Source organism: Onychomys torridus, chromosome 6 (genome assembly GCF_903995425.1).
Source record: "Onychomys torridus chromosome 6, mOncTor1.1, whole genome shotgun sequence".
NCBI lineage: Eukaryota > Metazoa > Chordata > Mammalia > Rodentia > Cricetidae > Onychomys > Onychomys torridus.
Genome location: NC_050448.1, coordinates 99,043,976 through 99,059,267, shown reverse-complemented (window position 1 = coordinate 99,059,267; position 15,292 = coordinate 99,043,976). Strand labels below are relative to the sequence as shown.

At 39.8% G+C, this 15,292-nt stretch overlaps 1 protein-coding gene across 3 annotated transcripts in view; it reads left to right on the top strand.

Annotated features, from left to right (window-relative positions):
- Nucleotides 1–15,292, top strand: part of LOC118585657 (bifunctional heparan sulfate N-deacetylase/N-sulfotransferase 3) — a 154,350-nt gene that overhangs the window by 79,140 nt on the left and 59,918 nt on the right. For all 3 annotated transcript variants that reach the window (XR_004945220.1, XM_036190456.1, XM_036190458.1), the window contains exons 5-6: nt 445–630; nt 5,075–5,203. Coding sequence is in view for 2 of the 3 variants with exons in the window: in XM_036190456.1 (XP_036046349.1) it covers nt 445–630; nt 5,075–5,203 (315 nt within the window). In the remaining variant the exon portion in view is untranslated. The remainder of the gene's footprint in view (nt 1–444; nt 631–5,074; nt 5,204–15,292) is intronic.

Here is a 15,292-nt window from a genome sequence, read left to right as displayed (position 1 = left end):
GGGCTGAATATTGTTTATAGAAAGTATTTGTTATTTAATTTTTTGAAATTGTGATTAATGGAAAGAACAGATGGCCAAGAATGTGTTAAGTGGAGTGCAATGTTTTGTCCATCCTGCCACCACCCAATTATTAACACAGTAAGAAGGTTGGCTGACAGCATCCAACTTCAAGAATTCTAATGGTCTTAATAGATATCATTTTAATTCCACCAGACAATAACTAATGATCGATTTAAATATGTATATTTATAGTACATTTCAAAACCCTAAATTGAAACTATAATCAAGACAGCTCTTAATCCTAGCACATGGGAGGCTGAAGCAGAAGGATCACCGTGAAATCACAGTAAGTTCAGGGTTGGGCTGTGCAGTGAGACTCTAGAGAGGAGAAGAAACCAAATGGCAAACCTTCCCATATTCTAATGAGAGTTTTCTTGGTCTTAGGAGCATGGCATTCCTACCGACATGGGCTACGCAGTGTCCCCTCACCACTCCGGTGTCTACCCTGTACACGTTCAGCTTTATGAGGCCTGGAAGAAGGTTTGGAATATTAAAATCACCAGCACTGAAGAATATCCTCATCTGAAACCGGCTAGGTATCGGAGAGGCTTCATCCACAAAAACATCATGGTGAGCTCCTGCATGTGTAGGGTTTGGCTAGTTGGTCCAGATGACAGCATACATGAGCAGGCAGAGAAAAAGGAGAGCAAAGTGTTAAGAGCGTGACTCAGGAGATGGCATGCTGTGTGAAGAGTGTTGTTATACCTAAGGAAGGTGTTCTTATGATAGCTGTGTCTTCCTGTTCAATAAGACTCTGAAAAAATAAAAAGCTTCTTTTCCTGTCACTCCTGCTGGCAAGCAATCCCTGGTGTAAAAATACTAAGAAAACATTACATCCAAGTTAGAAATAATTTTAGATTATCATTTCTTACAAAAGTCATATAGTAGATCAAAGTCATGGCAGCTCTCCATAGTCACCACCCTGCGCTTTTATAAGCTGGTCAACTTGTACCTCTTTATCATACCAGGTCCCCCAAAACACTGCAGTGTGTATAGCAAAAAGCCACATGGGAGGTCATGACTTGTTGCCAGATGCCAGAGAACAATGGCATGTGACATTAGCTAAATCACTATTCTAGAGTGCCTCCATCTTGGTTTGTTTTCTATACTAGTAGCAAAACCATCAATCATATTGGAATATGTGTCTCCCTAAGATGGCGTGAGCCCTCTCACAGTCACTTAACCCTATTCTTTCCCAAATACTTAAGGAGAGTATTAGCAGAGGAGGTAGGTATGGCCTCTAATGTAGACACACACTGTGAAGAAACAGGCAGGAAGCTGACAAGTCCCAGAGCACTGGGTCAAACTGATGCATGTAAACAGATATCTGCCCTCTGGAGCAGGGGCAGCTGACATTTTTCCACACAATTTTCCAATGTCTGCCAAAAGTCAAGTGGATGATGGATTTAACTTGTATCAACCCCCCATCTCAATGTGTCCCTCAACAAGAAAAATGCTATAGATCCTAGACAAAGGTGTAATGGACACCTTCTTCTCCCAGCTTGCCCTTCCTTGGTACTCAAAGTAAATTTATCATCTGGCTAGCTTTCTGATGAGAGAGAGTTCTAAAAGTCTGTCCAAGATCATAATTTAAAAGCATGTTGTATGCTTTTGCTAGTGTGATGTCATAGACAGCCCTACTGTAGTGAACATCAGTCTCTGGAGACTATTCAGCATGGTTCTGTCATGTTTCTGCCTCTGCTCAAAGGACTTCATTTCCCATACCTCCTCAAGCTGTGTTTTGCCTGTGTTGCAAATGCATGCATGTTGCAGATAACCAAAGCTCAGGCAGATTTCCTGTTGACACAATTGCACCTGTCATTCTGCTTTTGCATGGATTTGATTCATGGGCTCCTGCATGAGAATTTCCAGATGAAAAGTGTTCAGCAGGCTATGCAGGAAGAGAGACAGTATATATCACCTGGAGCCATCCAAACAGACATACAAGTTGAGAACTGGAGAGCCAAATGCCCTCGTAGTAGAGATGGGAAGGAAAGAGCTAGGGACTGAGGCATGAACCCTAAATCTTATACCAGACCCATACTTTCCTAACTGAAGTGAAATCATGCATTAATTAAAATCAAAAGACTTAAGGTATTCTTTTTCCTTCCAAGCCATCATTGATCCTGCTATCACTAGTTCAGTTACATAATTCAAACTTCCCACTAGGACTTCTAAACCTTCTTTGAGTTCCCACACTAATCCCTCTAGAGTATCTTCATTTGTTCTCTGGCAGCCATGGATCCTAACTCACTGCTTGGTTTTCGTGTTGACTGTGGTACAAGCTCCCACTTGGTAAATTTTCACCTTCTGCCCACCATTCAGTGAAGGCTAGCATGTAAGCAGTGCCAGCCCTTGACTCCTCCTGACCTTTCTAACCTTACAAGTCTCAGCTGCTCCCGCACTCTTTAATGCATCCTTTACAGATGGAAAATGCTCAGCAGTACACCTGCATCTCTGTCTTCCACAGCCCATCGTGGAACACTCTGTTCACTGTGAATGGCTTCCTAGGCATACTCTACCTATTCCTATCCCAGCTAACCTTCGTTTTAACTTATGTAACTAATGGAAGCACTGTGGTTCTCCTCTGAACTGGTGTGTTCCATGGGGACACAAAGCCTCTCTATTGGGCACCTTTTATCCTCACACTTAAGAAATGAATATAAAACTAATTTCTGAATTCTGAGCCCTGGTCGTTAAATGAGACCCTCTGGATAGACACAAAGGCCTGTGAGCAACAAGACTCACACTCCATCTACACACTGTGCACAGAGGGAGGCCCAGGGGGTACTTCCTCTCACCAATCCGACTTTACCGCCCCCCCCACTACATACACAATGGCCAGCTTTCTTGGGTCACTTCACTGTTGGCAGAATTGCCTGTTGGAAGCCTTTCTAGGCATTATATTGGTGTGCCTGAAGACATTTTGACTGAGATTTCACCATTGCCCAAGATCTGTCAGCCACTACAAAGATTACAGTTTACAAGTCTGAACTTCACAGTGTTACACTACCACCCTTCTCTGAGAGAAAGTCCGTATTAAAATGCCTTGGAAAAGTTTCTCGTTCCATCTGAGGCATAGAGCTGTTTCAGAAAATGTGTTCATCACGCTATCACTATATCTCGAATCAAGACAACGGAGCAGCACCCTGCCTCCACTCCTGCCTGTCTGCCTAGCCTCCCGTGGGGGCCCACTGAGGCCCTGAGGCTCAGAGTAAAGGCCTCTCTTCAAACACACAGAGTTCAAGAAAAAGACAACGTTCAAGTTTCTTCACAGTTGTATCCACTTAACCAAATGACCTGGACAGGCTAGCTTCCTGGACAGCCCTGCTTGTATGCTGTGGTTTTCTATGAAAGATAAAACAAACTAAATCCTGAAGTGATTTATTTGAAGTCATACACTTTTTTTTTTTTTTAAGCTGAGGATCGAACCACTTTTAAAATGTACCAGGAGCCTGGCATTTAATCACATGTAGGCATTTTCTTATTTAGTTTTGGATATTCCTCCTTACCCTGATATATTGTTAAAAGTAATTTTATTAATTTTTGAGAATTCCATAGACTTTATTTTAATCATATCCTTGATAAATTTTACATCCTCTCAGAATAGAACACACACACACACACATTTCTCTTCTACATGAACTCGCATAGAATCTAGAACAAATATTTGCCAAGTTTATGAGTAAAGATTGTAAATAGCTTTAATTAGCATGCAATTACATGTCCAGTTGTTGATAGTAAACATATCTGAAACAGTTGCAATTTTCTGGTTGTGGTTTTGTGTACAGCATTATGACAGTTTATGATGTTTTCAGGCATCCTGAGCTAATAAGCGTTGGATTTAAACTGAAATACTTTAACTGATCTAAGATAAAATAGCTTTCTCATTGTGTATGTTTTAGCAAAATAAGCAAGATATATAGAGTTTTGACTGACTCAGAAATATTTGATGCACTAATTGAGCTGAGAATTATATTTCCCGGGAAAACTTCTAAGAAATACAGTAGCACCTCTCAGTGCTGTTTAAACTACTACATAGAAAGCTGAAAACATGGAAGTCTTCAACAGGTAGTGTTTACAAAGCAGTCATTGAACCAAAATGTTTTGAGTTAAGACAATAAAAATGATGGGTTTTTTTCCTTAAAGCAATGAGCAGAATGCCTGACTACATGGTGCTGAAAGCCTCTCATCTTCCCACATACAGTCATGGGTTTGCTGTGTCTTCAAGTGTAGCAAGCACAGGCCGCTGTGGGTCTCACTGTGTGACTTAGCTGAAGACAGCAAACCTTGCACAACTTCTTTTATCACTGGGCTTTCATGTAAGAATTCTGGACCTAGCAGGGTGCGGGGAGGGACCTCATCACTGATGTGGACATTGGAAGCAAAGGATGAAAAGACCTTCTGCTAAGTGACCATTTCTCACTTTGTTTGTTACACTTTCTAAAGCTGACAACTAAACAGATACACTCTTACCTTTGGATCTGGCAGCCTTCACACTTGGAAGTGGGGGCCCCTTGCTGTACTATTTTTCACACTAGAGCAGTAGAAACTGGATTGTTGCTTTTAAAGGTTTACTCTGTTTAAAATGCCACTTTCTAAGAAATACCTTGTGAATACTTGACTTTATTTCAAAATGTGTGGCAGAAGGACTTAGTCACATTTTACCAATGAGGGTTATACACAATTCCAGTATTTTTAAGTCTTACTTGATTTTATTTCTTAAGGTACTGAAATGTATTAGACCCTGTAATGAAAGCACTAACTTTGCGACTAAAAATGGCTAAAATAATTCCAAGTCTATCTCAGTCTTAATTATTTCTTTAACTTCCCTGACCGGACCGTCCCTTCTCTTTTATGAGATCTTTTCACTCCCAACAGTGGAGGGTTCTTCCAGGTCCCAGTTAGAGCTCAATAAATACCACCTCTATATCCTCTCCCATGAGGAAAAACAAGTTAAGACTCAATAAAGATAGACGAGAGCTTTCTCCTTATGTGGCCATCTTTTCTTCAGGTTCTTCCAAGGCAAACCTGTGGGCTCTTCACTCACACAATTTTCTACAAAGAATATCCGGGAGGTCCCAAGGAGCTGGACAAGAGCATTCACGGAGGGGAGCTCTTTTTCACGGTGGTTCTCAACCCAGTAAGTACCTGAGAGCTGCTCTTACAACCAAGGATGTTTAAAACGGCAAGGCACATAAAAATTACCTTGAGGAAGAAGTAGGGGATTGGGTAGTTACCAGTCAAGTAGCATGAAGCTTGCTTCTCTCCTCCTCCTCCTCCTCCTCCTCCTCCACCTCCTCCTCCTCCTCCTCTCTTCTCTCCTCCTCCTCTCTTCCTTCTCTCACCCCTGTCTCCTCTTTGTCCTCCGGCCCGTCCCTTCTCTCTCTGTTCTCTCTTCCCCTTTCTCTATTTCTCCTCTTTTCTCTCTCTCCCTTTCTCTTCTCTGTCCTACTCTCTCATCTGATTTCCACTCTCTGATGCAAGAAAGCACAGATTTTGTCAGTACAAAGAAAAGAGTTAGATAACTGCCTCTGTCATTCCCCATCCATGCTCAGGTCTGCCCTTCTGGGTTACAGAGCATCTCGGATTAATGGTGGGATGCTCTTTCTCCTTCGTATCTTTAGACGAGAGTATCAGCAATGCAGTGAGCCACTGGCAAATTAATTTTCCTGGAGTTGCGAGTCATAAAGTCGTGTGGTGACGGGAAAGCTATTGAAGTGAGCTGCAGAAGGAAAAGGCTGTTAGTGGTTTTCTCCCATGGAAGAGAACAGAAAAACGGGGTCAAAGTTGGATAAGCTAGAAATAAACAATGAAATTTGAGTCTTAGCTTGACTTTAATTTTACAGGCCCTATAAATAAAATTGTAAGTATTCTTCATCATCTACTCTATTCAAAAGCAAATCTATATTTTAGAAGCTAGAAAATGAGATAGATGAAAAGGTAGCTCAGTCTTTGGTAGCAGCTGCATGAGTCCATGCCTCAGGATCCTTTGTGACTTTCAGCCTTTAGGAAGGTTATCAAACTTCTGAACCCTCCCCAAGCAGATATTTCTGATTTATGCTCCACAAATAACCCCCTCTTCTAGATTACCTATATTTTGGGTTACTCTGTATGGATTTCTTTTTTTTTTTTTTTTTTTTTGCTCAACTTAACCAATAATGTGCAAGGTAAAGGAAGTTTGCCAGTGTGTGCTTATAAACCTAAGACTCAGTTAAATACCTGTGAAACGCTAACAATATCATCAATGGTTCTCAGACCCTGCAAGATTCTGATGGAGCAATGCAGTCTGTGTGACTGTCTGGCCATTGGTGATTTAATATTTGAAAACCTCCTGATATTATTATCTCTGAACTTTATAAACCATATGATCTCCACTCAACACAGAAGAAATTTAAAAATCAGTCACTAACATATTATGAATTTATATTAATTTTTGTCTATTATCTGATAAGTGATGTTTTTGAAAAATAAAAAACAAATAAATTTTTAAACTAAAAATATTAACAATGAGATTATATAGACCTTGGTACCAATTTAGGCTAACATACAAATTTTTCTTTCTAGATTGGAAAACTTTCCAAAGGTAATTATTTTCAGTAAACAAAAAATAGGCTCAAATTAACTAGGAGCTTTTGACATATACCATGAGATAGACAATGGTCTGAGATGATTCATCTGGTATACAAGGCCAATCCAGAGTAGAAACTCTCTTTCCATAGTGGAGACAGGCGCTTCTGAAGTCAACATTAGACTCTCACCATGAGGGTGTGTGCTATCCTTAGTGATGTCTGCCTGGATGACCAAAGGGAGGAATGCAGCATGCTTCCAAGAATTCTCATACCAAAATTAAATGGTCCAAGACAGCCATGCTCACGCTTCCAAACCCCCAGCTTCAGTGAAGCATCCATGACATTAGCATGTTTTAATCAGAATGAGAACGAAAAACTCCTCATCAGACCATAGGATGTGTTAGCTGTAAGAACGATGGAAATTTTAATCATAGTGGATTTCAAAGATGGCCCACTGGGTGATCACATAATAACACAGGCCTTAATTAAAGGTAACATTTTCTGAAAATACTAAGAGATGTTGTTTCCTAGGAAAAGGTAGATAAGTATTGGAAACACGGAACTTAAGCACATTTAGATACACTTGGTGGAAAGGGAAAATTCAGTCAGGGCTGTGGTTAAAGGCCTTTTAAAATATTACTCCTTATATCAACACTTGAAAGTACCAGAACATCAGTGTTGGGTGAAAGGTGGCTACAATTACATGTGTTTCAGAGTTAAACTTGAAAAGAAAACAGCAAGGATAAAACACCTTAAATTGATTAACTTTCTGTTACACAGCTACCAAAGTATTTTGCATGGCTAAAAAGAAGTGTCAGTCAAGTGAATATAACACAATTAGCAAAGTACAGTGACGAACTAGCACAAGAGAGGAAAGAAAACCTTGGCTGTCTTTCAGTGCTTTCCAGTGTCATGAGCCAGGAACCTCTGACATGAGTGTAGATGTTCCAATGACTAGGGTTCAAATCCAGGTTCTGTGTAGGTTCTGTTATAGAAGGAATATGTTGATGGTAGGACTTATTGTCACTGGGGTAGCAAACTGCAAAATAGTTGTATGAACATCTGTCTTATGTTGGTGACTATTACCCAAGCAGGCCCAAGAAGGGGCCCTCTATTTCTCTATGTTTCTTTACACAGTTCCTCCATGGAGGCACCTTCAAATTGCATGTTGCTTTACACATTTCCCCCATAGAAGGGACTCTCTAGCTGAGCTCTTGTTAAGTTAATTTCTATTGCTTTACTTGCATATATGTTTGTGCACTGTGTGCATGCCTAGTGCCTGTGGAAACCCTAAGAGGGCATCAGATACCCTGGGAACTGGAGTCATAGATAGTTGTAAGCAACTATGTGGGTGCTGGGAACCAATCATGGCCTTCTGAAAGAGCAAAAAGTGTTCTTTATTGCTGGGTCATCTCTACACACACACACACACACACACACACACACACACACACACACAGAGCTACACCTTTATGTCCTAACTTGCTTTCTGTTGCTGTGATAAAATATTAGCCATACAAATAAATGACTATCAAGCCACAACCTTTTCTCTCTTATTTTAACCTAAGATTTCATAATATTACTATCACAATATAAAACACAGTTATTTTTTTTAATTTATCACTGTCTTTAAAATCTTTAACACTCTAAAAGTTTAAAATACCCAAAGTCTCACACCTGGTGGATCCTGTAAAATCTAAAATAAATTAAATATTTCTTATTCAAAAAGGAAAAAGCCAGATCATATAAACAATCTCACCTAAGCAAAACCAAAATACAACAGCAAAACTATCTCAGTGCCCAACATCTGGTACCCACATTGTAGACTGTAAGCTCCATAAGATCCAAAGGGCTTCCATAGCCCCATCCCTCCAGCTCTGCCATTCACAGCACATACAACATATCGAGTAGCCTCACTCTAACTCTACTACACAGCCATCACTGTTCTTGATCATTATCCATGTTACTGTCATCTCTAGTATGCTGGAGTCTCCACTGAGTACTCATTGGCATTTCTAGCCCAAACCTCTAGAAATCTCCACCTTCCTGCCATAAACTATGCTAAAGCATACAAGTCACATAGCCTGGTCTATCACAGCAAGATCCTACTATCTGGTATCAATTTCTGCCATGGTTTGCTTTTATTGCTGTGATAAACACACTGACTAAAAGCAGCTTGGGTTGAAAGGGTTTGTTGGTACTTACAGGTTCTGGTCCATCATTGAGGGACAGCCAGGGCAGGAACTCAAGGCAAGAACCTGGATGTAGAAACTGAAACATAACCATGGAGAAATGTTGTTTACTGGCTTGCATCCCCTGGCATACTCAGCTACTGCCCTAAGGATGGTACCATCCAAATTGGGTCCTCATATATGAATTAACAATCAAGAAAAAAGCCACATAGACAAGCCCATGGGCCAATATGATAGAGGCAATTCTTCAATTGAGGTTACCTCTTCCTAGGTGACTCTAGTTTGTGTTAAGTTGTTAAAGACTGAGCAACACAATGCAACTCCTCCATAGAAGGGACCCTCAAATTATACATGGTTCTTTACACAGTTCCCCCATATTAATAATCTGCCTTAAACTAATAGATGCCAACCTCTTTATTTATGATTTCATTGGCATAACTAATCTGACTACTCTCTCTACATGTGGAGATGAATGAGGTCTTAGGCTGAAGAGCAGACACTGAAGTATTTATGTTTGCTCCATGACAATGGTAAAAGAAATGAGGTTACATTATGTTATACCATTGGAGACAGATGAAAAAATACCTCAGAATCCAAGATGACTCAGCTGGAAAAGTGCTTAACATGCAAACATGAAGACCTGAGTTCCATTCCCAGCACCCACATAAAAAGCCAGCTGCACAGGCAGGCACCCAGAATTCCAGCACTGGGTAGGTAGAGACAGAAAGATCTCAGGCCAGCTAGTCTAGCCAAATTAGTGAGCTCTCAAAAACTAAGGTAGAAGTCAATGAAGGAAGACACCAAGCATCAATCTATGGCCCAAACACTCATGTTCACATGTGATACACATAAAAACACATGAGCGCTCATGTGCAAGAATATCCCAGAGTCGTTTACTGCATACTCACAAACACAAATTTCAGTGCTCTCAGATACTGATATTCATGATCAAGTTACAATTCAACAAATCTGTCATATGCTATATATAATGATAGATAGATAGATAGATAGATAGATAGATAGATAGATAGATAGATGATAGATAATTTTAAACAATGAGGAAATTCCTAGTTACCTTAATACATCTCTATAAAATATATAGAAATGAGTTATGAAAATTAAAATTTATAGGATCTGGAGAGATGACCCAGTGGTTAAGAGCACTGGCTACTCTTCCAGAGGACCTGAGTTTGACTCCCAACACCCACATGGTGGTTCACAATAGGCTGTGACTCCAGCCCCAAGAGATCTGGTGCCCTCTTTTGGCCTCCACGGGCACCAGGCATGCAAACATGATACACAGAAATACATGTAGGCAAAACACTCGTGCATATTTAAAAATTAAAATTTATTAAAGTGACGAAAAGTATTGATTGATAATGATAATATTTGTCCTCAATAAATAAATCCCAATATAATTTATGACATTTATGTTTATATGAAATGAGCTAGTAAGGGAACCACACATTTTAGGTTTCCAGTCCCATTTGTCCTAACTCACACCCCTAGGTATGAGAAATGGAGTTGCTCTAACTAGGAAGAACTGAATCTCCATGTTGCTAGGGCAGTTCAGTCAGCAATGATGCCGCCTGCCTGCTTCGCTTTTTGGATTTGGAGTCATCAGATGTTCTGAGTCTTTTTATGTTTAGCAAATACACAGTAGGTATGGGATCATAACTACTTCTCTGATTGAGAATAAAATCAGTGCTTGCTTTGCTTATTTATCCAAAAGGCTGTGGCTTGCCAGAGGACTCACACTTTCACCACACTTGCTTGGCATCTGGGGGAAGTTCTCGACAGCATACACATAGTGTGTGCCTTTCTGTATCTCCATCCCATAGCACCAATGGCTGCCATCTTTATGCCCATTATCCATTCTTTGTCTCTCTCAACTTGATATACTCACTCTTTCCTCATGTCCTCACTACCCTTCTTCCCAAATTCCAAAGTAAAATCGAAGAAACATAAACATAGATGTGGGTATCTTAAATTGGGAGTAATATGTGAGTCGATTACAATTAAAACAATAAATTTTGTATGACAATAGTCTGTATAAAGTCATATTAAATACTGAAAACTATACTTTGCATGTGAGTGTATAAAATTCAACTGAAAGGAAACTACTTTTTTTCCTGATGAGAAGTGTTACACTTTCCCTTGTCATCTGGTCCTACAAAACACTCTGTTATAGAAAAGGGAACAAATAAACCATCACAGCTGCCTTAGACAATGAGAACTGACTGCTGAACTCTCCAGTAGTGAGTGCTAACCAAGACCCTTGGATAAAAATCTCAAGCCAGGCGGCGGTGGCACACGCCTTTAATCCCAGCACTTGGGAGGCAGAGGCAGGCGGATTTCTGTGAGTTCGAGGCCAGCCTGGTCTCCAAAGCAAGTTCCAGGAAAGGCGCAAAGCTACACAGAGAAACCCTGTCTTGAAAAACAAAACAAAAAAAAAAATTCAGACAATGAATTAGCACTTCCAAGGGAGTTTTAAGACTCAGATATTTATCCCGTGCATAACTGAGGTCATTGTTATACTCAAGCAGACTAGGAAAACACACACACACACACACACACACACACACACACACACACACACACACACTAAATGCTACACTAAAAATAACAAAGAATTCTCTAGTATTGAAAGATAAAATTTTCAGTTATTTTGGTGGTATTAGTACATAAGAGTAAAATTAATGTTTACTAGGTTCCTGTTGTCTGTCTGTAAGGCTTGTACTTATGTTTACCACTTACCCCATAGCATGGTTATCTACATGCACATCTTTTCCACTACGTAAGAAAAATCTGTGCATCATTCACCTCTGTACTTTCCATGATGTCTAGATCTGTGCTTTGCATTCAGTAAGAGTTCACTAGATGCTTTGTAAATGGTTGGCTGAATTTGTGAAAAGCTGTTTGGGGACATGACTTGTGGCATAGCCAAATGTGAATCCTATCAAGCATTGATTTCATAAAACTACATCTGGCAGCTTCTTTGCTTGCAAGTAAATGAAATGTAAGATTCAGAGGGAAGTTCAGTTGGCACAAGTATTTTAACAGGTTCCCACAAGTGATGATGAAGTGGTGTGCCACATGACACAAACCCATAAGCATGGAAAGGCCAGGAGGATGTTGAATTCAACTTTTTGATTCTAGGTGGAATCCCAGTGAGATGACCTGCGATGCTCAAGGTCACTCTGTTAGTATTCTGATGAGAATATCGTGCTTCCTGATGCCAGTTCAGTGCATCTCCCAGGGTTGCATGCTGCTTCTACATGTGGCTGAAATGGCCTTATACTATACAGTGGTTCTTAATGTGCTTCAGGTTCCTGGCAATGGGGAAGTGTATAAATGCCTGGAAATTTCAGTCTATCTCTTCATTGACTTTTTTTTTCAGTGCTTTAGAAAAGTCTGTTACAAGTGATGACTGTCGGAAGATGCCTTGTGGGCTTTGTAGGAACTATAAACAAACAACTATGTTGTTACTTCTTTGAATAATAAATCTGATTGACATTAATTATAAATTGATAAGATACTTATGCTGGTAAAAGCCAAAACTTCCTATTTCACACATTCCCTGTCCACCAGAGACATTCTGGTTTTGCTGTCATTAATGTCTTCACTACTGACTGTGCTATTTAATCAATCAATAATCAATTGCCACTGTGAAATTAAGAAAACCAAAGGAAGCATAATCCACTCTTCAGCTTCCACACTTAAGAAAAGCAGTAGTCATTAGGCTAGGTAGTATTAAAAACTCTATACCAGGTAGTGGTGGCGTGTACCTTTAATCCTAGCACCTGTGAGGCAGAGGCTGGCGGGCAGAGGCAGGGGAAGAAAGAAAAGAAATTTAAGAAAATGTGGGTAAATAGGTTAAAGAAAGGGAATTCATTGCACTTCATTGGACAATCTGTCTCTCAGATTTGTTCAGTTGAAGGATACATCCCTGTATATTTGCACTTAAACACACTAAAACAACTAAGAAGGAACATGAGACAGGACCGTGAGAGAGGGAACATGAGATAGACCAAGAGGGACATTGAGACAGGAGGTGGTGTTCTTTGGCATGAGTACATTAGAAACCCTGGAGAGAACAAAAATGTTATTGTGCACCACCCAAGAGTCTGTGAATGGTGAAATGGGCTGCTACACTTGGCAAAACAGGTTGCTATTGGAATTGATGGCAGCAATTTCCACATAAATCAGCAGCTGGTTGGTAGGCAATGTCTATAATACCAAAAGCCCACAGCACCCTTTCTGGGAATCTTATCTTCAGAACAAGTTCAGGTATTTATTCATCAAAGAAATGAATATTGTCATGTCTTAGTTAATCATTGAAAGTGTCTCATAACCTTCAGCACAAACAGAAACATTTTTCACTCGGGTGGAAAAGTCATGTTAGGTGTCTTCTCCAAAGTCACATTAGGTATCTTCCCAGTTTTCTAGACTCTTTTTAAAAGACAATCTTCCGTGCATGCCTTTTAACTCTCTGAACACAGTGTGCTGTTTTGTGACTTCATGAACTAATGATAGCTTCAAGTCTGGATGCTTTAGTGAAATCTGAGCTCATGAATCACCTTTCTTTAGAGTTCCCTCACACTCCAGTTTTGTTTATATTTCTCCTCTATTATCTCATGAAATGGTGGCTTAAACTCGACTTCTCTGTGATGCTGTAGCTAATCTTCTTTATTTTCTCATAGGTTGTGAGCTTCTTGATGTAAAAAGTCGTGCTCAGTTCAGTTTTATATTCACAAAACATCAGAAAATTTTGGTACATGGTATGGTAATTCATTATCTTCTCCCAGCAGCAAATGTTTTGTTTTAAGTTAAAATCTATTTTAAAAACCTAACCATAGAATTTGCATTAACTCAGGAAAGTGTGCATTATTAGACTTTTATTCTCTCCCAAGAGAGCATGTAAGGAGACCTTTGGGAAAACCTTCAAATTTATGAAAAGATGTTAAGTTCAGCTCAAAATAATATAACACAAAATTAAGTTATTTTGAAATACAATTTCTTTTCTCTATAGATTAAAAATAAAATAATGGCAAACAATTCTGTTAGCAAGGCTTGGAAAGCTGGCCCACCTGTGCCCCAGTGGCTGGGAAAGCTGGCCCACATATGTCCCAGTGACTATAAAGGCTGGCTTATTTGTGTCCCAGTGGCAGGGAAAGCTGGCCCACATGCATCCCAATGGCTGTGGAACATGGTGAAAGATACAGACACAACAAACACTGTAAAAAAAAACTTTTGGTATAGTAGTTTTGATTTTGGAATTCATATTTCACAGAAAGAAATATTACAGGGTCTATTCACATATAACTGAGATATATAATAACCATCAAAAATATATTGGAAATACCTTGAATATACATCTATTAGAGAGTAGTTAAATCATCTTTGTTACAGTTACACAAACTACTGTGCACTTAAAATAGGGATTGTGTTCAATTCTACACACACACACACACACACACAAAGACAGAGAAGAAAGAAAGAGTTCTCAGTGGTTTTGTTTGTTTTTTGTTTGTTTGTTTGTTTGTTTTGTTTTGTTTTGTTTTAAGATATCTGGCCTGGGTGGAGGCTCAGTCAGTAAAGTATCTGCCTTACAAGCATGAGGATTTAAGTTCATATCTCCAGTAACTACATAAAAATTGAGATATAGGGATATGTGCTCATAACCATAATGCTTGTGGAGCAGAAACAGGAGGCTCTCTGGATCTCACTGACTATCCTGGATAGTTTTATGTCAAGTTAACACAAGCTAGAATGATCAGAGAAGGGATCCTTGACTGAGAAAATTCCTCCATAAGATTCAGCTGTAGGCAAGTCTGTTGGGAATTTTCTCAATTAGCAATTCAGGGAGGGCCCATCCCATGATGGGTGGTGCCATCCCTGGGCTGGTGGTCCTGGGTTCTATAAGAAAGTGGGCAAAGCAACCCACAAGGAGCAAGCCAGTAAGCAGCACCCCTCCATTTGTCCGCTCCTGCCTCCAGGTTCCTGACTGTTTGAGTTCCTGTCCTGACTTCCTCCAGTGATGAACAGTGGTATGAAAGTGTAAGCCAAATAAACCCTTTCCTCCCCAACTTACTTTTGGTCATGGTGTTTCATCACAGCAATAGAAGCTCTAACTACGATACTGACCTACTTGTCTAGCAGTCAGTAAGCTCTAGTTTCAGTGAGAGACCTGTCTCTAAACAGCCAAAGTAGAGAGTAATTGAGAAGGCCTCCACATCTATGTACATTCACAAACATGTAAACATAAAACGAAACAAGCTAAAAGAGGAGGAAGAGGGAGAAATATCCACGCAAAAGTTTGCGAGGTCTTTCAAATATATAGCCCAGCTGATATTCAAGATACAGGGAGCTATTTTTATTTTAAAAAAAAATGTGCATCTTAACACACAGTAATAATGTGCTTGAAGAAACAAGAAAGCAGGGCCAAATCAGTAGATCAGAATAAAC